This window comes from Neopsephotus bourkii, unplaced genomic scaffold (assembly GCF_033783945.1).
Source record: "Neopsephotus bourkii isolate Nb327-2 ecotype Australia unplaced genomic scaffold, CSIRO-AGI_Nbou_v1 NB_250, whole genome shotgun sequence".
NCBI classification, from domain to species: Eukaryota; Metazoa; Chordata; class Aves; order Psittaciformes; family Psittacidae; genus Neopsephotus; species Neopsephotus bourkii.
In genome coordinates, this window is record NW_026900760.1 from 1291428 (window position 1) to 1315898 (window position 24471).

General features: G+C 38.7%; 1 protein-coding gene across 3 annotated transcripts in view; it reads right to left on the bottom strand.

Moving 5' to 3' along the window:
- VAV3 (vav guanine nucleotide exchange factor 3) overlaps window positions 1-24471 on the bottom strand; it is a 162321-nt gene that overhangs the window by 96557 nt on the left and 41293 nt on the right. For all 3 annotated transcript variants that reach the window (XM_061345981.1, XM_061345982.1, XM_061345980.1), the window contains exons 3-5: window positions 5300-5358; window positions 4396-4461; window positions 1447-1555 (exon numbers count right to left, since the gene is read on the bottom strand). In XM_061345981.1, coding sequence (XP_061201965.1) covers window positions 1447-1555; window positions 4396-4461; window positions 5300-5358 — 234 coding nt within the window. The remainder of the gene's footprint in view (window positions 1-1446; window positions 1556-4395; window positions 4462-5299; window positions 5359-24471) is intronic.

Here is a 24471-nt window from a genome sequence, read left to right on the forward strand (position 1 = left end):
CCTAACCAAAACAAAACATTCACAGAGGTACTTTTGGCACAAATTTACATATCCATTTCCTAGCTTTACTACAGACTTCCAGAATTTAAGTGCAGTAATGAAAAGGAGAGAGGAAATAAGAAATAATGTGTGAATACCAGTACAAGTGAGAAAAATTCCCTTTGAAGGTCAGGTACTGCTAGAGATAATTTAGTGCAACAGTTTACTTCAGAAAATAATAACAATAAATCAAAGACGAGGAGACGCAAAGCATTCTGGCTGCTATGGGAGACTCTGAAAAGTATTTGGCAATTCAAAAAATCTACTTGGAGATTGTTCTGTGCTAGTGTTTACATGTACAAGGAATTCTCACGTAGGATTCAAATCAAAGTACTGCGCAAAATAGTTACGTTAGCATGCAGTGTATTTATAAACCTGAGAGGAAATTATTACAAACCACAAATAATTACCACATTCAAGAAAGCTGTCACAGCAAAACAACTGTAATCTCTCCATTCATTACATGTTGTGGAAAAATATTTTGCTGTACTAATGTTTTCAATTTTCATCTATTTTCCATGAGAAGCAAAGGCGAGTCTGCTCAATCTGAAGTATCTAGCCTAAGATGCAACTAAAATTATAATGTGAGAGTCCCAATCACTATATTAATCATTTGCTAAACACACGGATATGCAAGAGTGACATTTACAACAGGAAAGAATCAGAGAAAGTTTACATGCTACTAAACTGGCAGAGATTACTAACTGCTACAGTTGAAGAAAAAAAAGCCACCTACACTCGTTATGTGAAACCCTGAACTTAACGCATTTTGAGTTTCAGCATAAAATGAAAACTCAAAACAAGATCACAATAAAGATTTCCCACAATTCAAAGACTTTTGCCAAGCATCCTGTCTGCAAGTGAATGCTACTTCACTTAGATATAAAGAAGTGGGGTTTTCCAGCTCTTTCTTTTTTGGTTTTCACTGAATAACCTAAACATTAGAGGGTAAATAAAATTATGCAAAATGTGAACAACTAACATAGCTTTCTGCTTATCTTACCATTGATTTGCATACATTACCTGCAAGATTTTGTAGTAGAAGAAAAACAGGCTTGAAAACAATACTGTTATACTCAATAATGATTAAAACAAGGCAGTAACCTTCCCAAAGACAAAATAATGGTAACTTTAGGGAATTGCTGTAAAAGCTAAGAACACAAATCACATTAGCTGTTGTCTTTCAATTAAAAATGACATTTCTTTAAAAGAATTACCATAGTTAACAATCTTTGCCAAAACAGACTGCAAAGCCTTACACAGGAGATTATGCACTGAACAGGACAGCTCTGGATGCAAGTGAGTGAAGTTTCAATGAAAAAAAGCTATAAAGAGACAATTTCACAAATATTAATTTCAAAAAATAAGTGTTATTGTTCAAAAATAGATAGGAACTGGAAAACGTACAGGTTGCTGTGCTGCTTCATCTTTCATTAGGTCTTCATAAACCTCCCCACCTTCATCTTCTCCATAGACACAATCATACAACTCCTCATCTTCATCAACACCAGTTTCACTGAAAGTTAAAGACAAAATAAAAAGAAGCTGTGAAGCACTAGTAAATTACCATCAGCTCTGCAAGGGACCATTCCTCAGGGGAAAAGATTTCTCCAGTAACCAAACGGATCAACTAGCAGAACTATCTAATGAAAAGAATTCATTATGGAAATTAAGTTAATTAATTTTCTTTCTTCAACACATTTAAAAAAAACAATAACTGTACTAAATCAACACAACACTGAAGACTGTGTGAATTCAGAATCACATGAACACTAAACCAGGCACTGAAAGCAGCTTGTGAGGACAGTTCGGTCATGAGATACCATCCAGTTACCTTCTTCCATCCCTTTTCTCACCACATCCAGTGAAGAGGAGCTGCCTTTCCTTATTGCCTGGCATCCTACTGCACTAGGATGTGAGACACTGGTAGGTATTTCTCTCCTGCCTAAAAAAAGAATTATCTAGGGTAAAATACATTAAACTATTTTGATAACCTCAGCTACCCAACAATGAGAAAAACAACCTTTCAAACAAAAAAAAAAAATCAGTTCAACAAAACTGAGTATGCACAAGTATCCTCCTATTACCCAGTCTACAGAAACACCTCAGCATAAAGTCAGCACCTAACTCTACAATCAGTTAATTCAGTTTCATAAGGGTAAGTCCTACTCGAGTTTTGCTTACTTTGCACTAAGACAGTACCAAGCCCACAATACCTCTTTTCACCCACATTTATTAGGGTATGTCTACAGAACTCTAAAAGATATTGAAAGTAGTCTGGCCATCTTAATACAGGAACTTGATTACATGCGCTGATAACTGAGATTTTTACTGTTGGAAGACAATACTGAAATCCTTCAGAGTAAAAAACAAATAAAGGATCAGTCCACCAGCCTAGGAAGGACAGCCATTTCTATATGTGGATCATCACTACTCAAGAACAAGACATCAGAAGCACTACTGGCAAAAACTGATGATTTCAAAGAAAGCAAAATTAATGAGAACTGCTATCACCACAGTCGCCACATGGACTATTTGGAAATGCCAGACAAAAATCACTATGTTTATAATCAGGATTTTATACAAAAGCCAAGTCAATTTTTTATTTCTTATTAAATATATTTTGTTTCTTTTGTTCTTTTTAAGTCAAGGACATCAGAAGGATAAAGCAAGCAAGCATTAGAAGTTTCAGTAGATGGAACTATTAAAAACATGTATTTGGGAGGTTCAACAGAAGACACAAATTGCTCACATCCCTTCCTTTTCCAACAGATACAATGCCCCGGGACAGCTAGAAAGCTCAGGTGCTCCAGGTTAGTCTAGCATTTGAGCTTGCACCAGTGATGATGATGTGCTACGATTTCACATTTAACACTAGCAGCCACGTCAGATGCAGCACAGACACATTGCACTTTACCACATCTGCTCCAGGAAACAAAAGCTGGCAAAAAGGCAGAGTAAAGGTTGAAATATTTAACTACTACAGCCCTTTCTGACAGAAAGCTTTAAAGTCATTCTAAACTGTTAAGACACCATTTAAACTCAGGGACAATTACTTTCAGTCAAATCCATACTAATTCAGAGAAGCTAAAAGATGTGGGCCATTTGCATCGTTCACTGACACTTTTATTTCTTTTGAAAAGAGTAATCCTTGAATTGTTTCCTCCACAACTAAGACAGCATCTAACTATCAAATTTCATCGACTAATAGTTGTAATTTAACAAAAAAAAAAAAGCTATGAATCTCAATTTGTTTGGTATGACTTGTTACCTTTTTTTTTAATGAAATTGTGACTCCCAGCACTGAATTTGCATACCTGCATACATGCAAGGACTGATAGAAATATTCTTTTCAAACAGTGCTTATGACAATACACCTAAGACATAAAAACACAACCTCTAGCCCATGTGGGTCTCAGGAGTCTACAACTTCTACCTTCTGCGCACTCACCTACACGCAGGAAAAAGCAGTTAGCTATGAAACAGCCAGTGTGCTGCAAAGACAAGCTCTGCAGGGAAGGCACTAAATTGAGCAGTGCCAGCCATGGTGGCGTTTCCCTTCTATGTAGGCAGTAAAGAAATAAATTCCACTGTGTGAACAGCAGCTACTTGATCACATCACAGCAAGTGACATACAGTGTGGCCAGAGCCAAGATAGAGCCAAGTGAGTACTAATGAGTTGAGCTTTGGGACAGTGAGTTCTGATCCCCGGTCTAGCCAAACAGGATTCCTAACGAGTCTTGAGAGATCCTAGCCATAGCATGCAAATGTAGTTCTCCCAAACAGTTTTATGCCCAGATATATTTATCTCACCTGCGTCTGCAAAATAAAGCTGCAGTTTATCATTCACTACTATGTAATAAGTTCATATGTCTGTCTAACTTGTACCTCAAAGCCAACACGATAATTGGCAATAATTAATAATGCTGCAAACACTTACCCAGAGAGGTAAATACAGTCATAAAAAGAATTTCATTGACTTTAGGAAATAACCCTCTTGAATTATGATCCAAATATGCATTTTCTTTGCAAGTTCTAGACAATTTCCTTGGGTGCCTTACAACTGATACTGTAATTCTATGAAAGCATTCTTACAGTTCAGGCAATTAAACACATTCATTGCTTACTTTGCTACCAACCCCTCCATGAAACATGCTTCCTTACATAGGTAAATGGATTACAATCATTCAGATAAGCTTCCTTAATTGCTTGTTCCAGGTCAGCATAATGGCTAACAAAATCTTTTAAAATCAAATAAATATCCAGCTCTCATTAAAACTATGTGCTCCTTAACATTATATAAATAATATCATGTAAACGAAGGCCAACATCTTCAACTAAATATTTACAACATACTCTATTAAATCAGGAAGACATTTGTAGATATCTTCATCATCAACGCTTTCTTCTGTAGGGAATGGCCTATAGAAAGAAATATAGCATGAATTATAGATAGCACTAGTCTAGTCTTGTTTGGTTTCTAAACTTTTCACACAGACTGATGTATGTTAATGTGGTTCTGTGTTCCTCTCTCTCTGATTAACATTATATGTGTTTTTAGACATATATATGAATCAATACTCATTGTAAATTAAAAAAAAAAAAATAGATGGTGGTGTTGTAAAACACCACTAATATACATCATTGTCAGTTTTTCAACTAGAATATTAGTTATACTTTTTAGCACAGGACATGTATTAAAGGACTGACTAGGGAATTTTGTCCATTTTAAAAGCCATTGTTCATTCATATGTAATATGATTGCCAAATCAAACCATTCAAAAAAAATGAAGAACACCAAAGCATGAAGTCCTTCACATTCACTCACATCCCATAAACATAATTCATGAGGTTAGGTTTGGTTGGGATACTTTGGTTTCTTTCTGAAAATACAAATCTCACAAACTTGGCAGCTCCACTGATTTTTAGAAGAGAGAAGGAAGAGAAAGCCCATTTCTACTTACATACCTCAGCACTGCACCAGCCTGACTTTATGATCAACGTGTCATAATTATCATACAACTTCTGTAATACTGTTTGTTCACTTCATGCTTCAGCACAAGAAGTAAACACAGTTCAAGGCACTTCAGTAAGCATATCAGAGGTAGAAAACACCTTCTGGGCTCCTCAGAGGTCCAAAGCCTTAGCTAGCCAGAGAAGTTCTTACTGGGGAACACTGCCTGCACTGCCTCTAACAATTTTTCTGAGGAGCATCATCCAAGAAGCATTATTCCCACCATTCCCTGGGGCAATAACATACCTTATTCCTGTGCCTAATGCAATAGGAGTGCGAGAAAGTTTTGAAAGTGTTTCTATCACCTGGAGAAAAAGGAAACAGAAGCCATGATTAGTTGTAGAACAGAAGCAATAAAACATTTTGTTCTCAATTTCTTCATTATCAACAACAGCGTTTCACACCAAACTAAATAAAACAGACACAGAATATGGCTGTGTCAAAAACTGAGTGCACTGAATTTTCACGTATTTCCAATGACCTGGTCTTCAGTGTTTTTGTGCTGGGTGATGTGATGGAAGCACTAAGAGAGGAAAAAGGAAATTCTCTTACTTCAAGTTTCAGCATAATTAAAAGCCAATTTATGCGGATTTTAAACGAGATATTTTTGTCACAAATCAAGCATACAATTTTCAACTGGAGCTAGATGGAATTGTTATAAAATTTTATCTTACAGATTGTTCTGAAGACTTATTTTTTTATTGTACCTCCAGAAAGAAAATCCGAAAGTATTAATTTGAGGCTTTTCCAAACAATAGCCAGAAGAGGGAGCCAAATGCCAAATCAGCAGAAAACTACCTCTCCAGGACTGCCTGTCGAAGGAAGGCAATGTTTGATTAACCGAAGAGTTAAAGAAGATGCACATTTGATCCCATAAGCTTTGTATGTTTTTAGAGGGCAGTAGTAGTCTGGAAGATCTTATTTTAAGAAAACACCTTTTGTAAGTGCTCAAGGTTATATAGTAAGAGAGGGAGAACATTAAGGAGGGTAGAATACATGTACATATGATCACACATATGGAGTTAATTTTGCCATCAGCTATAGTAATATAAGACCAATTCGTACTATGCCTACCAAATCATCATTGTCACGAGTATTTTCTATTATTTTGAGTACTATCACATAGTCAAGTCTTATTTGCTAGAAAGAGAAGAAGTGTTAAAATTACACCCCTTCTGAATTCCATATTCCCAATGATAAGGTTCCCATGAACTCCCCAGAAGTTTCAGATTGGGTCTTCACAACTTAAAATCCATATTAAGCTGAAGTGAGATCTCATTTCAGTAGTACCAAAATTCATTATAGAAATTCTATATTCCATGGGCATTTGGGAATAACCTCTGCAATTCAAAACGTTTATTTTTGAAGTTCTAAAGAGAAGACTAACGTGACCATAAAACACAGAGTTAACAGTACATCTCTGAAAGGAAGGACAACGTAGTTCTTACACAGGAAAATGAAAAAGTAAAACCCACAGAGAATAACTGCCAGCTACAGAGCTTAAACTGCAGTTACAAAATCTCTAAAGTGAACAGACTTCGTGCAAAAAAGGAAAGAAAATTAGAATGAACTAAGTTATACTGCTTCTGTGAAAGGAACATTTTGGGTTTGTTTAAGCTGCTGTAAAAATTATTGTCACACAAAATCTGGTTTTGCCTTACAGAAAATTCGAATAATAAAAGCAAATGAATACAATATGAGCATAATCAAAGTTGCAGACACATAAGTTCCTTATGAACAGAACTGCAAAACAGCCTAGAATAAGTTTTGGAAATTGTGGAAAAAAAGATGATTGAATAAACCATAAAATTAAAAACTATTTTCTGTAAGTCAAAAGGTCAAAAAGGGAAAAAAAAAGACTCCTGTAAAGAGCCTTGGTTTTGCAGGGGAATTCTGGTTTCTGCACCAGAAAAGAACCTGCCTCTGCACACCTGTAAATATCCCAGTGCAGGACTGCAAGGACTGCTAAACAGCATGAGACAAGTATGGGAAGTTAACTGAAAATTCAGTAGCTGGCAAAAAAAAAAAAAAGATCTGACTGGACATACAGGTGAAGACCGATTGGCAAAATCATAGGAGAAGACGTTTAATGATTATTGCGACAGAGGTGGGCGAGTCTGATGAACTAAACATCCCCTTCTTGTTCCAGCATGTTACTTTCCAGCACACAGAAAATCTTTTGCAAACTATTCCACCCACACAAACCCTTTTCCTTAAAGGGATTCGCACTTGTCTAGCACAATCAAACCCAGTGGAATTATTTCTTACTCTTCACATGCTTCAAGACAACACAAAAAAAAAAAGGTCTTTGCCAAAAACCAGAACATTCATTTTAGGAAGATGACTTAGCAGTGTACCTCTAAATTACATGCTACAGCTACAATTTGAACACAAACAAAAGCAAGACTTATAAATAAAACAGAATATAAAAACCATTTCAGAAACTGATATGACAGCTTTGGGAGGGGGGTGGATGGGACTCCACACGCAGAGAAAGCCAAAGAAGTGTTTATGTGAGCATGCACACACAGAAAGGACCTATAGGACTAGAGACATCAGAAGACTACTAAGAATTTTAACTGCTCTTACAATAGGGACCTTCTGGCACTGCAGGAAGAGCAAACTAGTACGCTAAGAAGCCAGCAGGAAAAAAAGAAACACTGGATAATCTACAAGGAAGAAAATGGCAACCACCATGACAACTGTCAGTACCTCATCAGAGACACATAGCGAGCGTTCTGCAGAAGTACTAAAGCATGGCTATGCTGACATCACAATAGAGAAAAGGTAACGGGCAGAGATCACTATTCTTCTATTTCAAAACAGAACAGTCAAGAACCTAAGACCAATAACCACCACAGTGTGTATTTAAGACTAAAATACGTAACTGAAAACAGACATAACTTCCACAAAATAAAAGGTAATGCTTACTCATTGATGAGTCCTATTAAAGCAGAACAGTGCTCTGTCAAGAAACAGAAGTTTCTACTGAGGGGGACTTTATCTGGCTTTTTAGTTTCCTTAAAGAATGCTGAGAAAACGTCAGGAACGCTCACACAAGTAATTGCATGTGAAACTATTACTTCTGGTCACCACACTACTTCAGCATCACAGATGTGTAAATATATTTGCTCCAACATGAATTACAGCAAATTTCTTCCACATGGAACTGAAGTTCTCAGATTCTGACCCACTGCAGGAAGTCTTAAAGAGTTTCCAAACTTCTAAGTCAATGGGGAAGGTCACAGTCATGTTTGTAGTTGCCAGAAAAACAAACAGAGTTTCAGTAAACATTCAGCAAAACAATCAAACTAACCCCAGCAAAATATCTGGTTTTGAACAAACTGACTTGGGAGTTTTTCAGAACAGTACTGGTTTGAAGCCCTATGCAGTTTATGTGAAGGAAGCTACAATATAGCATGATTCTGAGCTCCAAAATTGCAGTGCACCATACAGGGCAGTCCATAACATTCTATTTAGGACTTTCCATGTGCATTGTTTTTTGGGGTTTTTTTTCTTTTTTTTTTTTTTGTTTTGCTCTTTTCCTTTCAGTGGAGCCTTAAATCATTTTACCCGTTTAAGCCTAAATGACCTATCAGTTCTATTCCACAGCAAGGATTCTGACAGATGCTCCTGTACCTCTGAACGAGGCTAAATTTGATCTTTAGTGCAGAAGAGAGCTCTTTGCTTATTCAAAGTCCAAAACAACTGGGCTTCTGTGGCTGCCTCTGCTCTCCAACCAACAGATGCACAAAAGGCTGTAGGGCCTTTGCACACACACTCTGAACAGAAGCAGGCATTGAAACTATATACCAAGTAAAGACTCGTATTTATGGTCCGTCCAGCTACCACATGTGAAAAAAAGAAACATTTATATTCCAAAACATCCTGCAACAACTACATTTCTTCACAACTGAAAACTCACTAACTGTATGACTCTCTTACAACACAGCTCAAACTCGGAGATGTTAGCAAGAGACTTTTAGACATAAAAGGAAGATGCACCTGCATCCACCTCAATATAGCTCTTTTGCACTAATGCCATCAGACAGAGGTTAAGCAAGCCTTTAGAAGTCACATCAAAGCCACACTCACTTCAGGATAATGTGAACATCCAAGTTGTTTTTTCAGTATATAGCCAGTTTATGCAAAATGTGACATGAAATTCAAGTCTACTGCCCTGCAAGAGGAACCACAATTCAGCCCACACCCTGGCAAATGGCTCTGCTCCTCACTCGTGCATCAGGCAAGACAAGAGTCTTGCACTATACTAACTTCTTACTTCATGAATTACTCCTACAGCAAAATTTCATTTGCTTGGCATTTATTGTTCCTTCACTTCATTTTGTAGGTTAGACTGTTCAGTTCATGTAAGCACTTTCATTTCCCTGGTCAAAATGCTACTTTGCTATTTTCTGCAGCCATAATCTTCAATCACATCAGATAGTTTTACGCATACTTACAGCAGCAGTACACTAGAGGGACTATTTTACTTCTTTCCATAGCAATGGTGTGTCTGAGTTTGAAAACTTGCAAATCATTCCATTCAAGAACAAAGTTATTTTAAACATACTTTTCCACTTTTAGAAGAAACAAAAAGTACATCATTTTGCAACTCCCTGTCTCCCCAAATAGGCAACATTTCCTTGCTATTGACAGCTGCTGTCATATTTATATTTCAGATGCTTATCTAAACTGAAAACTTGAAGAGATCAACAATACTGATGGCATCATCGATTTCCTAGTTTATGCCAATAAAACCTAGAAAGACTCACTTGTGGGTTAGATCCTCAAAGCAATTTGCATACACGCACCAAAATCAGGGTATGTTTTTCTGATACACAGTAGAAGTCACCAAGAATACATATACGATATGTCAAGTCAGCTTTCAAAATCTGGGCATCTAGCTTAGTAATTGAGAATTGCATTTTGTTGAAAACTTCAATTCCTCCCTTGAAGTGAATTTTTTAGCAGGTACATAGAAACAGATTTCACAAATAGGTAGAAACAGATTAGCATAGCATAGATCAATTATTTGCCAATAAAAAATATTTCCAATACCAACCTACATGCTACTTTGTTGATACATGCACATAGGTTTCTTCCTAAACAGGTGTTTTACTTCATTAATTTAATTTTTTTTTTTTGGGGGGGGGGAAGTGGGAGGAAATAGTCATTAATCATAAAGGAAAACTAATCCTTCAGAGAACTGGTAACATCCTTGGCTATGGTCTGCCTCCACTCCAGTCTCTGTGGTTAAAGGACTCATCTTAAGCACTCAAGTTCAAGAAAACTTTAGATCTTTAATGACATGCCTAACATGCCTCCTCACCAACTGACTTTGGCTGAATTTCAATAATTTTAAAAGTCTATCAGTATAAACAGCATTTAAAAATTACACCTGGCTTACATGTAGCTGTTAACTTCTTTCAAGCTAAGGTCTATGTGTGAAGCTAAGGTATATGTGTGATGAGAACCTAATGGCTGCATGAGACTGGTTTAGGTACCACCATCTCAAAAGAAACTACAGACTTGCTATTTGCTTTCTCAGAGAAGTGAGTCTACCTGTATTTTGTTATTCAGAAGGGATGTTGTTCCTTGCTTGCCAAAACCCTAACATCCTCCACTTTTGCATATAATATCAATACCATTAACCATTATAATTTCAAGAATTAATTCCTTCAAAAGACATTCTGAAGGACACCCAGATATCGTACTAGAAAAGAGGGCATATGTTCATTTAATACATGATGTCTTACACAAAAGAAATACTACATTCCATTTCACCTGAACTTCCAAGAGGTTTCAAAGTAAAGCTTATCATAGAATCATAGTATAGTTAGGGTTGGAAAGGACCTTAAGATCATCTAGTTCCAACCCCCCTGCCATGGGCAGGGACACCTCACACTAAACCATATCACCCAAGACCTCGTCCAACCTGGTCTTGAACACTGCTAGGGATGGAGCATTCACAACCTCCCTGGACAACCTATTCCAGTGCCTCACCACCCCAACAGGAAAGAATTTCCTCCTTATAGCCAATCTAAATGTCCCCTGTTTAGGCTTTAACCCATTACCCGTTGTCCTATCACTACAGTCTCTAATGAAGATTCCATCCCCAGCACCCCTATAGGGCCCCTTCAGATACTGGAAGGCTGCTATGAGGTCTCCACGCACCCTTCTCTTCTCCAGGCTGAACAGCCACAACTTTCTCAGCCGATCTTCATATGGGAGGTGCTCCAGTCCCCTGATCATTCTTGTGGCCCTTCTCTGGACTTGTTCCAACAGATCCATGTCCTTTTTATGTTGAGGACACCAGAACTGCACACAATACTCCAAGGGAGGTCTCACGAGAGCAGAATAGAGGGCAGGATCACCTCCTTCGACCTGCTGGTCACACTCCTTTTGATGCAGCCCAGGATACGGTTGGCTTTCTGGGCTGCAAGCGCACACTGCTGGCTCATGTTCATTTTCTCATCGACCAGCACCCCCAAGTCCTTCTCCACAGGGCTGCTCTGAATCTCTTCTCTGCCCAGCCTGTAGCTGTGCCTGGGATTGCTCCGACCCAGGTGCAGGACCTTGCACTTTGCATGGCTAAACTTCATGAGGTTGGCATCAGCCCAGCTCACAAGTGTGTCAAGGTCCCTCTGGATGGCATTCCTTCCCTCCAGCTTATCAACTGAACCACACAGCTTGGTGTCATCAGCAAACTTGCTGAGGGCATACTCAATCCCAGTGTCCATGTCAGCGATGAAGATGTTAAACAAGACCGGTCCCAACACCGATCCCTGAGGGAAACCACTCATTACAGGTCTCCAGCCGGACATTGAGCCATTGACCATAACTCTTTGTGTGCGGCCATCCAGCCAGTTCTTTATCCACTGAGTGGTCCCTTCCTCAAACTGATGTCTCTCCAATTTAGAGACAAGGATGTCGTGTGGGACAGTGTCGAAGGCTTTACACAAGTCCAGGTAGATGACATCAACTGCTCTACCGCTGTCCATCAGTTCTGTAGCTCCATCATAGAAGGCCACCAAACTGGTCAGCGTCCTGGGTTCAGCAGTAGCAGTCCTTTTTCTCCTTAGTAGCTGGTGCAATGGTATGGTTTTGACTTTCAGCCTTGGAACAGCGCTGATAACACTGATGTTCTTAGTTGCTGCTCAGTAATGTTTAGTCTGACCAAAGACTTCCTGAGTCTCATGCTCTGCCAGGGAGGAAGTGAAGCCGGGAGGAAGCAGAGACAGGACACCTGACCCAAACTAAATAAGAGGTGTTCCATACCACAGCGTGTCTTGCCCACCATATAAAGAGTGGGCAGCTACCCAGAAGGGCTAGATCACTGCTGGGGTCGGGCTGGGTATCAGTCAGCAGGTGGTGAGGTGTTATATTCTCTTCCCTTGTTATTTCCGGTATCATTATTATTATTGGTGGTAGCAGTAGTGGTTTGTGTTATACCTTAGTTACTGGACTGCTCTTATCTCAACCTGTGGGAGTTACATTCTTTCGATTCTCCTCCCCATCCCTCCAGGAGCGGGGAAAGGAAGCAGGGGGAGTGAGTGAACGGCTGCGTGGCACTGAGTTACCGACTGCGCTTAAACCACAACAATCAGCAAGACAACCATGAATACAAAATGGTTACACATACTTACATATAAGACTACTTATCAAGGCTACATTACATTTTGCGTGGTTTTCCCCACTTCATAACCTGAAAACTTTGATTGGAAGAAAAGCATATTGATTTTGATATAACAAATACCCAATGGCTTAATTTAGTAGGAGAAATTAACTCCAGAACTTTTAGAGACTCGGACTGAGAGTATTGAAAAATAGAGTCTTGAGATATCTGTGTGCACATATTAATCATCTGCATATACAAAACGCTGCCCAGAGTTCAAGGCAAATTATGAAAAACAAACAGCTAATGCAAACAGAAATCCAGTGTTCCTAGAGAAAACAAAGACATAGATGCTCTGCATCACTGGGTAAGGCTCTTATGAAGCCATTCGAAGTGTCTCACATTCAGGATACTTCAAAGACACAACTGCTACTCATGCCAAGGTGCTGAATGAGTTTTCATTAAGCTGTTTTCACTCATACCTCAGATTGGAGAAGAGTAGGGGAAATAGAAAAAGATAAACCATTATTGTGTGTCTCTGTCATTTAGAGATAAGATAAAATTGCTATACTTAAATGTATCTTCAAATGACTTGCTTATGCAAGAAGGTTTATCATTTGGTACTGTGTACCTCACCAGGCCCCAGACAACCCTGGATCAATACTTGACTTGTCATGGGGTGGAGGACAAAGAGAACATATCTGAATATTTTACTGTAATCCGTTATTAACTTTTGAACCAAAAGACCTCTAGGAACAGTTACGTTTAAATGTAACTTGGCTGACAGACACAAAAAAAAAGACATGTAGCCAGACAACTCCAGGATGATTACACTGCTGCCGATCTAATGAGCATAGTATTCCAGGTAAAGGGTGTTCCCAAGTTAAATCAAACATTTTCTCTCCATGTGCCTTGTTCTGGTATCATGTCAGTACTCTGTGTTGGTTCAGGTTAGCTTTAATCAAATCACAAGCCTCTGGGGAAAGAGAAAAGATGAGGCCTTTTCAAGAAAGGCAGAATGAATGAAAACTCATTAAAAAGAAGGGGGTGAACGGGGAGGGCTAAAGCAAACCCTGAATTTCACATAATGGCGCCTCTAAAAAACCCCTAAAACCAAAAAGCAAATTTCAAATACCAGCTCTGCAAATATGCCTCTAATAAATACTGCTATGGCATACATTGAAGTGTCCAGGTCATACAGACACAAACACATCAAAGAGAATATACAGCCTTGGCATGCACACCACATTTCCTTGGAAACACAACAGTCTGCAGACCTCCAGCAGAAGGAATTATCTAATAGTCTGGTTTTGATTACACAAACTTTCACATATAGTTGCATAGTGATGTCCTGATTTTCATTTCAGTCAAATAACAAAATCCAAGCTTTAGGTGTAGGACACGGGCAGCTGCAATTCAAAGGATAGTCATAAACTTACTTTCCACAGGGGTAATCACGACCTGCAGGATGCTTCCTGTTTCCTCACTGGTGTCACCTTCACCTACCCCGATCCTGGCATCTCTCGCTATCCACGCCCATTCTTCCATTTCCACTGAACTACATCCTCAGGAAATACACCTGAGGACTACTCCAGCCTTCTTTACCATCAAGGCTTAGCTCTGGCATAGTGGCAGTAAGGAAAACAGTCCAACTGTCCATTAAAACCACAGCAGAAAAATTCACACCCCCGAGCCAAGTTTTTTTGTGACCCACAGGAGCCTGCTAGCAACTCCAAAGCACAGTCTGAAACCAGGTGCCAAATGCTTTCATGCAGAGGCAGCAAGGGTAACATCACTGCTGCACAAGCTGGTTTTGGCAGTCCAATGCCCTTCCTCCTTACAGAGAGCCCCAGCTCCCAGCTGAGACAGGAGGGAGACCACAGAGGTGCTGCTGGGGGAAAGCCTGCCTGGCTCCGACCATGCAAAACCCTTGCCATGCATACATTGCCCTAGGGAGGTCTCATTTGCATCCATTTTCTCCAGTGTCTCTCCACAGTGCCTTCACGCATAAAGTGTCAGGAATGTTTTTCTCCAGACTTAAAAAAAAAAAATAAATAGCCAAGACAAAAAAAACCTCCTGGGTGTTGCCTCTTTCAGTCTGTAGATAAGCTAACTACAGCGATGCAAACTGCTGGCACATCAAAAGCCCTGGGGAATCAACAACTACAAAAGATGCTACATTTTCTCCAAAGCCTGGAAAGGAGAGCTGAGGCAGGAAGAGGGCAGTTTGGCACCGGGAAGTCAAGCAAAGCCACTTTGGAAGATTTAAGAAGACAGGTTATTTTCCCCCTTACTAAAAGTGAAACACCTGACATTAAGAAACATCCAAAACTAAAGAGTTCTGTTGTTTTCTTTTCACATCTATAGCACTTTTCTCTAGGACAGTAGTTATAACAAAAGCATAAACGTAGTTTCCAACTAAGGGCAGGTTGGATCCCTCATTAGCCAAACCCCTCCTCCACCCTTTTTGCACACTGAACATTTTGAACATTTTACCTGAGTGATACCTCCGATCATACAAACTCCTGAACTGGAATAATGGGGCTGTCAGACCTAACTACGCAGGACTGCACACACAACTCCTAAGCATTACTCACAGACAAACAAAGGAGAGAGAAGCAAAACTGAATGCTGTCCTGGACTTTGTAAAACTCAGTGCTGTATTACTAGGACTATAATGAGCAGGTCTTTAATCATCAGTATCCAATTATGGACATAAATGTGTATGCATTAAACAAAAGTTGTGCTTGTAATCCCACTTTTTAAACTTCAGGTCAGTAGCGATGCTACAGTTGATAGTCCAAGATCATAAAGGGCTCCCTAGACAGTTCTGCTCTTAGGAGGAACTGCAAAGTCCCAACGGCATAGACAGCACAGTCCTGTTAATCTCTTGGTTCATTTTGTTCAAAAGGCCAAGCACCTCACCAAAGCAAGAACTGGGGGAGGGAGTGTTAGCAGCCTCTTCCTGTCTGCAGCTCTGTGGTTTTGGTTCTGTGAATACCTTCCAGCCCTCACCGTCCCTTCTGGGGGGCTGGGTTTGGAAGTTTAGTTTCTTTTTAGGGTTTGTTGGGTTCTTTTTAGATATTGCTTAAGGAATGAAACCTAACTTCAAGCACTGCCATGGTATAAGCAGAGCACTTGAACACTGTGTCTTAAAGTGTAGTATCCTTTTGAAAGACTGAAAACTAAACAGGAGTTTTTCTGGTACATTTATTACATTTTAGATAGGAATAGACACAAATGAACGCTGTGTCGTTTTCAAAGTTACATTTCTTTTGCCACTGTCCTTTACTAGACTTTAAAAGATTTTTTTTTACATGTTTTTACATAAGTTTTTACATGTTTGACAAGAACAGGCAAATTCTCTAAACTTCCACCATCAGTCTGTACACTATGCATACATTTTGGGTGTTCTTGACCTTGGATGTTTAAATTAGCATGTGAATGTTTTAGAAGGAAACGAGTGTTTTAGTACTCATTATTGATTGCACCTCAAAAATATTGCTTTAGGTATGCATCCAGGAGTTTAAGTGAAATGTGGTTTCTTCACTCCCACTATTATTTCACTTCAATATTTAAACAGATTCCTTGTCAATTTTGATATTAACAAAAATGATACTTAAAGGACACTGCACAATGGAGCTTTCCTTCCTCTTTTCTGCTAAAAACAGAGGGAGATCTTCCTCTTCCTGTCTTGAGTGAAGTAGTCACTGCCACACTTCTCCCTTTTCTAAATTTACTTTAACCATTGTCTATATAAATTCAGCTAGATCTTTGCTCTAGCTTTGCTGAGTGGTACCAAGTCACACTTTAACTATAAAATCAATTTATTCCAAAGCACAATATATATTAGGGGTAAACACATGCTGCTATGCCCCCTTGCTCTCTGAGAGAAATTTCCCTTGCTACAGTGGGTAGCGTGAAGGGAAGTGAGCTGTTCTCTTTGGTGCAATTACCCTCCAACTCTCTTAGGGCTTACAAAAGCCCTAGGCTATCTTCAAGCTTCTAACTCTACAGGGAATGGATCAATCCATCGGAAAAGCATTGCACTTACCTTCAGCCCTACAACAGATACACAGTACACAGGGTGGCATGACTCACTTTCACTATCTGCCACTCTTATCTTAAAGATCGTCATCTTTGATACAGAATAAAAAAGTCTTCTCAACTTGAGAAGACATCATGCAATGGGAATGGCAATACTATCATCTTCCTTTATAGAATCCTGATAAGAACAGGTGTTTTGTTTTCTCCACAACCATCTGTTCATTTACATAAAAAAATACAGCTACACTTACAGTAGCAAAAGAAAATAGAGAGATTTACATTTTCATTATGTTTGTACCTAATTCTCCTTGAGCTAGAACCTTATACAGAAAAGTACAAAATGAACAAAACTAATTTTAACTAATGAACAAAATTTATTTTGTTACTGCTTAATTATTCTTTTGCTTTACTCCCTTGAACGTGTAGTAACTTTCAAATTTTATTAACTATATTTACAGTTTTCCCCTCAGAAAGAGGACTGCACTGCCATAATGCCACTGCAGAGCTGCACAAAGGAAATGAGGATTTCTTTTTTTATGTTTCTAATACATTTGTGCTTAACAGCAACAACCTAAAAAATACAACTTCCCTACTAGACAGTGTCTGACATCATATCCTCCTTTGCGCTGACACTGTTGCTGCCTATGATAAAATTAATCTAGACAGACCTCAGAGAGCTTACCATCTAAAAGATGAGTTAGAACACAGAAAACAAGCAGAACACGTAAGGATAGGTCTTTTAAATTTGTTTTTTTTTTTAATTTTTGCTTTTATCTAAAATACACATCTATCTAGGTCAGTGTTTCTTTCCAAACCAGCTACCTATTACCATTGTAAAACAAAGTACAAAAGTATTTGAATACAAGCAAAACAAAAGTATTTGAATATGAGAATCATTGCAGAAGATCAAAAAGTCCTCATCCCCATACCAGGCATAACATTGTATTGGGTGTTATGCCTATAATATTGAAAAACAGAGAGTCAGAATCGGATCTTTTAACAACTCTATGTCCAAAGTCCTCCCCCCAGATAGAAAATAGAGGTACAACTTAGGCACTTCACACTCTATGACATGATGTCATCTCTAGTTAAGATAAGCAGTATTTGCTCTAACTTTTGCTGTTATTTTTCAGGGGAAGTGGGGGGGATTCAGGGATGCTTTATTACAACTACTGGGTTTCAGGCACTGTTTAAATTTCATGGAAAAGAAAATAAAAAATCTTTAAGTACTACTTTGACGAAAGCTTTATTCTTCTGCTGCATCAATATCTGAAGATGCAAGGCAGCCAACCAGTCTGATACTAATCCAAGAACTGCAGCACCAGACCCTAAATTGCAGAGAGGAATCAAATTTCTTTTTAATGCATCTAACAATGTTAAGTAGCTCATATGAGATACCCTTCAGATAGGGACTTGCTCCTCAGTTTTCACCTCTCTGGAGATCTGAAAGATTTTAAGTTCAAGTATATGATAGGGATCATAGTAGGTGCTTTAGATGTAGATACTGTGATAAATAAGAGCTAACCACAGATACCTATCATTTTCCATTTAGTTACATGTAACTTTAAGATGTTTCTTACTGTTTCACTATTGACTTCAGAAATTTCTGTCTTCTGCCTCATGCTCTTCATCTACTTGTTTCTGCCCTGCACTTCAGTTTCCTACTGTCTTAGCTGTGCTAACCCAACTGTTAGCATGGTCATGTCATAAATTACATCAGAGAATTGATATGCAGAAACAGAGGGAGAGACTAATTTCTTGAAAAAGCAGATGATCTCTGCCTATTTCCGAGCTCAGGTGCACCAACAAGTACGATGGCATGACAATGAAAGCACAGCAAAGGAGCAGTAACTTCTGACATTAATATTGCCTCTTAGAGTGCCTAAGACTGTACCCCACTTTTACTCTGCAGGGTTCATAAGCATTTCTAAATAATTTGTTTGAAATTGTGCTTAAAAGCATTTGTGAAAAGGCACATGACTGAACACATCCCAGATTGGTAACGGATTATATAACATCTTCTAAGGCCAACTTCAGTGCTAATTATTCATGACAAAAACACCAGTAGCACATAGGAGTTCAATAAAACTCTTGGGCATTTCATTCCAATACACTGTGTCCAAATCAAGCACAATATCCACCCTGTTATTTAGTACCTTACAGTCAATCTTGGTAAAGGCTTAACAGTGAGTAAACACAAGATCAACTGCAGGTGAGCAGATGCACCTAGATAACACACCTTGAGTGATGCCGAAAACTATTCTCTGTCCTAAACAAGAATAAACTACCAGAAGCAGCCATGCCTTACAAACAACAGGCTCCCACATCTTTTGTGGTCAACGCGTAAAATCATTCTGGAGAGATAAAACTGGATTAAAGTATACTGCAACCAAAAAAACCTTGCATAAGTGCTCTGGTTCAAACTAACATACAATATGAAAGAAAAATTTATTGTGATACCATTATGCTCCTAGTAGTTTGTCACAGGTGCTATGGCCTCATTGCAAAGCAACAGCTGTGGTAAAGAGAAGTAAATTTTTATGGGTCAACTGCCCAGGGGCAGTGGGGGGACAATTCCAATAGCTAAACCTTTCTTCAGGTCAGCAACAAAATTCATGAGCTTCACTATAAGCACAGGTTGGGAGCAAATATCTTCAAGATGTAGTCCATGTCCAGTAGCAACCTATCTAGAGTTACACCTCCACCTTCTACATTTTTTAATATCAAACTTGAAAACTAAAACAGAGATCAGTTAAAATGTACACAAGTTGATAAATGCTAAGCAACGTGACCAAAACAGCCTCAATACCAACATTTCAAAGAAGCTGTTAAGAGCAAGTGCTTACAGTTTATTCAATGTTAACGGTAATGTTTCTTCAAATTGTGTCCCTCAATATGTTTTCCTTTTTACCTGACAAGAACTAATTCTACTGTTCACACTATGTCGAACAGCACAGAAATTCCCTTGCTGAACTCATACCAAAAATAGAGGCTTCAGGGATGAAACAGCATAAAAAAAAGTACAATAAAGCAATGCTAAACTGAGGCAGATGCATGAAATGTAATCTTCAGACAGCAGTGGAGTCAGAAGAATTAGGGAGAAATTTGGAGAAAGAGGAGAGGTGTCAGAAGGTGAGAGATGTGAAAAAGAATGCTGGTGGAGGGAGAGTGAAGCAATGGAAAAGGAGAAATCTCGTTCTAGGAAAGGAATATTGTCTGCTTCTGAAATGGTTTGGGATGACAATAACATAATCTCAAAAACTAGGAAACAAGATAAATAAGCTGAAACCAACCCTGGAAAGCAAGTGAAATATAAAATAAGAATAAAGAAAGTCACAGTTCCTTCAATGTTAATTTGTTTCCAAAAAAGATGCTTCAATTTTTCCACAGAAAGGAACCAAAATGTTAACGTATGACTCTTCATTAGCTATATTAACATTGTTCCTGTAGCTCACCATGTGCAGCACACACAACATAGATTTTGTGATGTGTGTGGATCAGCTCAGGACAAGGTATAGTATTTGTTCTCAAGTTAGATTTAACTTTGGAAGTTTTAATTAATGATGTTCAAGAATGACACAACTATTAAAATCACTCTAATATAGCACTTTTTGGTATTGCTTGTACCATAGACTATGGAGAAAAGTTTTTAAACTTTTAAGAAAAAGATTTTAAGGTTTAAGACCATTGCAACAAATTGTACCTATTTTGTATTAAGAGGAAGGTCTAGCTCTCAGTCAAAATTTTAGTTTTACATATGTAACAAACAGGCCAGGCTACTGCAGTACAAGTTGAATTTTTCAGTGGATTTTTGATTACTGATGTAATTAGGTTCCTCCTCTCTGTAACACTTTGAACATGCACCACCACATGGTCTCCATCCTCAGAAACCTACTACAATTTATTAACATCTGACAGAGCAGCCACGAAAAAGGGCTTCTGACAGGATTAACTGCCTTGCTAGCTAAAGGCTCCTCTGGCTATATGAGAAGCTTCACAAGGGGATTTGTCCCTTAAGAAATTAGTCCACCAAGTGAACCAACATAGATCAATCGTAAGGTTTGAGACACAACTGACAGACAGATTCTTCACTACCAGCTGAGCAGCTTTGATGCAATGGTACCAAGTCACAACACTTGCTGAGAATGCTGACCTTTAACATTTCACTTAGCATTATGAAACAAAATTGTAGCAGGGTTCCCCTAGGTACCCAGACCTTTGCATTGTAAACATGGAAGGACAAGCAAGTCACTTTGATACCATACCAACATGAATGACCAATTTCACTGAGCAAACTGCTTTCAACATGCACACAAATAGCAGAACAAGATCCAGTATTAGTAACTTTACTTAAGTAGCTTCATCTACTAGCTACTACGTATTAATGAATATATTTGTCATTATATTAGGGGACTGAAAAAGTTATTCAAATAATCTCATGATTTAGCATAAAAAACTGCTCAACTTCTACATAAGCGTACATTATTTTTACTTGGCAAAATAATACTTCCTCTCAAATGCTTGTGAAAACAGCTGCCTCTAAGCCAGCACCTGGATTCATCTTCACTTCCCTCTTCTGGGAAACCACTTGTTAAATAACATCTTGGATTTTCTTTGTCAACAGAGTAATGCAATAAAGCATCTTTCATGCCTCCCAGAAAAATATATCTAAGCAGAAAAAAAGCTTATGCTCACTAATTCTTATTCACTCTCCTAAATAGGACACATCTTTTCTCTTAGCCATAACTAGGAACATCCAGATACATTCCCAGTTGGCTTACCTCCACATACTGCATCTACTTCAGCAGTAGGAGCTGAAGACCTGCCTTTTAGTATCAGGCTGTGCCTATGTTATTAGGCACGGGTGCCCAAATTAAACAACAAACCAATGCATCATCATCCAGATTAACTTCTACACAAATGAATGAATATCATTAGCTTAAGCATTCTATTTGTCCTAACCCCCAAAAACTAGGCAGAGATTTAAAATCATACTAGACCTGAACAGTAACACACTTAACCTTGATCACAGAATGTGATCACAGAATGTGAACCCAATAAATGTCCCATACTTCTGAGTTTGTACCATGGGGAGAGACATGCTCTTCTACCTGGTATGATCATTGCTTTGTTAGCGTGACCTTTATACCTGCTGGAAAGTAGCGAGGGGAAAGGGACCTGGGGGTCTTGGTGGATAGGAGGATGAACATGAGCCAGCAATGTGCCCTTGTGGCCAAGAGGGCAAATGGCATCCTAGGGTGGATTAGAAAGGGTGTGGTTAGTAGGTCAAGAGAGGTTCTCCTCCCCCTCTATTCTGCCTTGGTTAGGCCGCATCTGGAATATTGCATCCAGTTCTGGGCCCCTCAGTTCAAGAAGGACAGGGAACTGCTTGAAAGAGTCCAGCGCAGAGCCACAAAGATGATTAAGGGAGTGGAACACCTCCCTTATGAGGAGAGGCTGAAGGAGCTGGGTCTCTTCAGCTTGGAGAAGAGGAGACTGAGGGGTGACCTCATCAGTGTTTACAAATATGTAACGGGTGGGAGTCAGGAGGGTGGAGCTAGGCTTTTTTCAGTGATATCCAGTGATAGGACAAGGGGCAATGGGTGTGAACTGGAGCATAGAAAGTTCCACATTAACATCAGGAAGAACTTCTTTACTGTGAGAGTGACAGAGCACTGGAACAGGTTGCCCGGGGGGTTGTGGAGTCTCCTACATTGGAGGTATTCAAGGCCCGCCTGGACAAGTTCCTGTGTGACAAACTCTAGGTTACCCTGCTCTTCCGGGGGGGGTTGGACTAGATGATCTTTTGAGGTCCCTTCCAACCCTTGGGATTCTGTGATTCTGTGATAAGTAGCACCTACTGTTTAGGAGACTGTTCAAGGCACAGGTGGACTACTCATTTCCACAAAGGAAAGACATGAGGAAATACCTGAAAGCTCTACAATGTGAACAGATATGTTCTCATAAACTCCCATTTAACTCCACATACAGCATCAGCATGCTTAGTGCTGCTGAGCCAATGGTTAATCTAATTAATACATACAAAGACAAGATTTAAAATCAGTCTGGTTGTGGATCCTACAGATTCCAAATTTATGCCACCCACATGTGGGTGGCAAATCTCCATTAAAAAAAGAAAATGTAAATGAGAATTACTCTGTAAAAGTTTAAAATCATGTTATGCTTAACTTCCCAGTATCTGAGCTCTTCTGCTGAGTTTTAGATGATATTATCTAATACTTGCTAGACATGAGAAAATTACTGTGCCTTTCCCATGTTCTGAAAAAAATAATTCGTATTCCATTTTGTTTAATTTTAAAATGAAAATGAATATATAAAGTGAGACAATTTTGTGATTTTCATTTATTGAGAATCAGATGCTTGGTCTAGAATCCACTTTTTCAAATCACAAATTACATCCTAAAGTGTGTTAATAGTATTATATAAATAAAAATATTTATCTAGTTTAAACTAACCTTGTAAACCAGGAAAAAAACTTGCTCATTTTCTAATTAAGGTGCAATCATGCTTTAAACAAACACTTTTGTCACCAATCATGCAACTGAGAAACACCATCTTATAATGCAGTCTATATCCAGCCCCCAAGTTCACGTATGCAAAAATGTAGACCTCACCACTTCGGTATGATGACATTTCTAATCAGATTATTTCCCACAAATCACACAGACTGTGTCCATCTGCCATGCAGTGTACCCAGGTTGTCCAAATTTTCTTTTTAGCTAGCCGAAAAACTTTCAGGTAGGTTCTCATCCACTCCAAATAAAAACACATTGAAACTCAGTCTCAGAGTAAACCCAGAACAGCATTGCTCAACAATGTTTAGTATACCAGATTAAGCTGTAAAAGACGTCACCATATACACAAATGCTTAAATCTCAAAAGACGTGATATACTGTACTTTTTAAATAAACCAGCAGTGACCGAGAGATGAGATAAAACAAGAAATCACAACAGACAAGTAAATATCTTAAGCATGAAAGAAAGTGATCAAGAAAAACATGCACAACTATTCCTGCTGTATGTTTGTTTCAAATAGTTATGAAATGTCCTATTTCACTGCTTATCCAAGGAGGGAAACATTTAAAAGAAAACTTAAAAGTTAAAAATAAAACTTAAGAAACTTGTTCTTACCCCGCATTCCACTGCTTTTGAAAGGACAGCTTTTGAACGCAAGGATACATCTTATAACATCCTTACACCACTGCAAGCTAGTCTCTTACCAGGATTTTGACAGTGATAATATTTAGGAAACATGCAGAGACCACTGTCTGGAGAGTAGCTGCCACAAGCTTGGCATTATTTCCTTTCCTAATTCCATGCTTTAGTTTGCAAATCTTCTGTGAAGTACTGAGTGATGTCACCTCCTAGTCACCTGCTCAAGCCCAGACACATTCCCAAGGTATATTCAAGTACACCAGTCAGAGGGCAATATAGCTACTTCTATGCCTCCTAAACATTCAGGAAGATTATTCTATTTTTACCTAGAACTGAGGGAGGAAAAAGCTACATAATGTACTACTGAGTCACTCTGAAATCAACAGCACCTCTACTTGACACATTAAACTACACTGAGTGTTGGACAACAGCATACCCCAGTGAAGGCTGAAAGGGAAATTATGGAAATCTCCCCATCAGTGACCTACGTTCAATTTTTGTCTCTATATTCCTTCACATGCACAGGCAGTAAATCATCCCACCATATTCATATACTTTGGGAGAAAAATGGATTGTA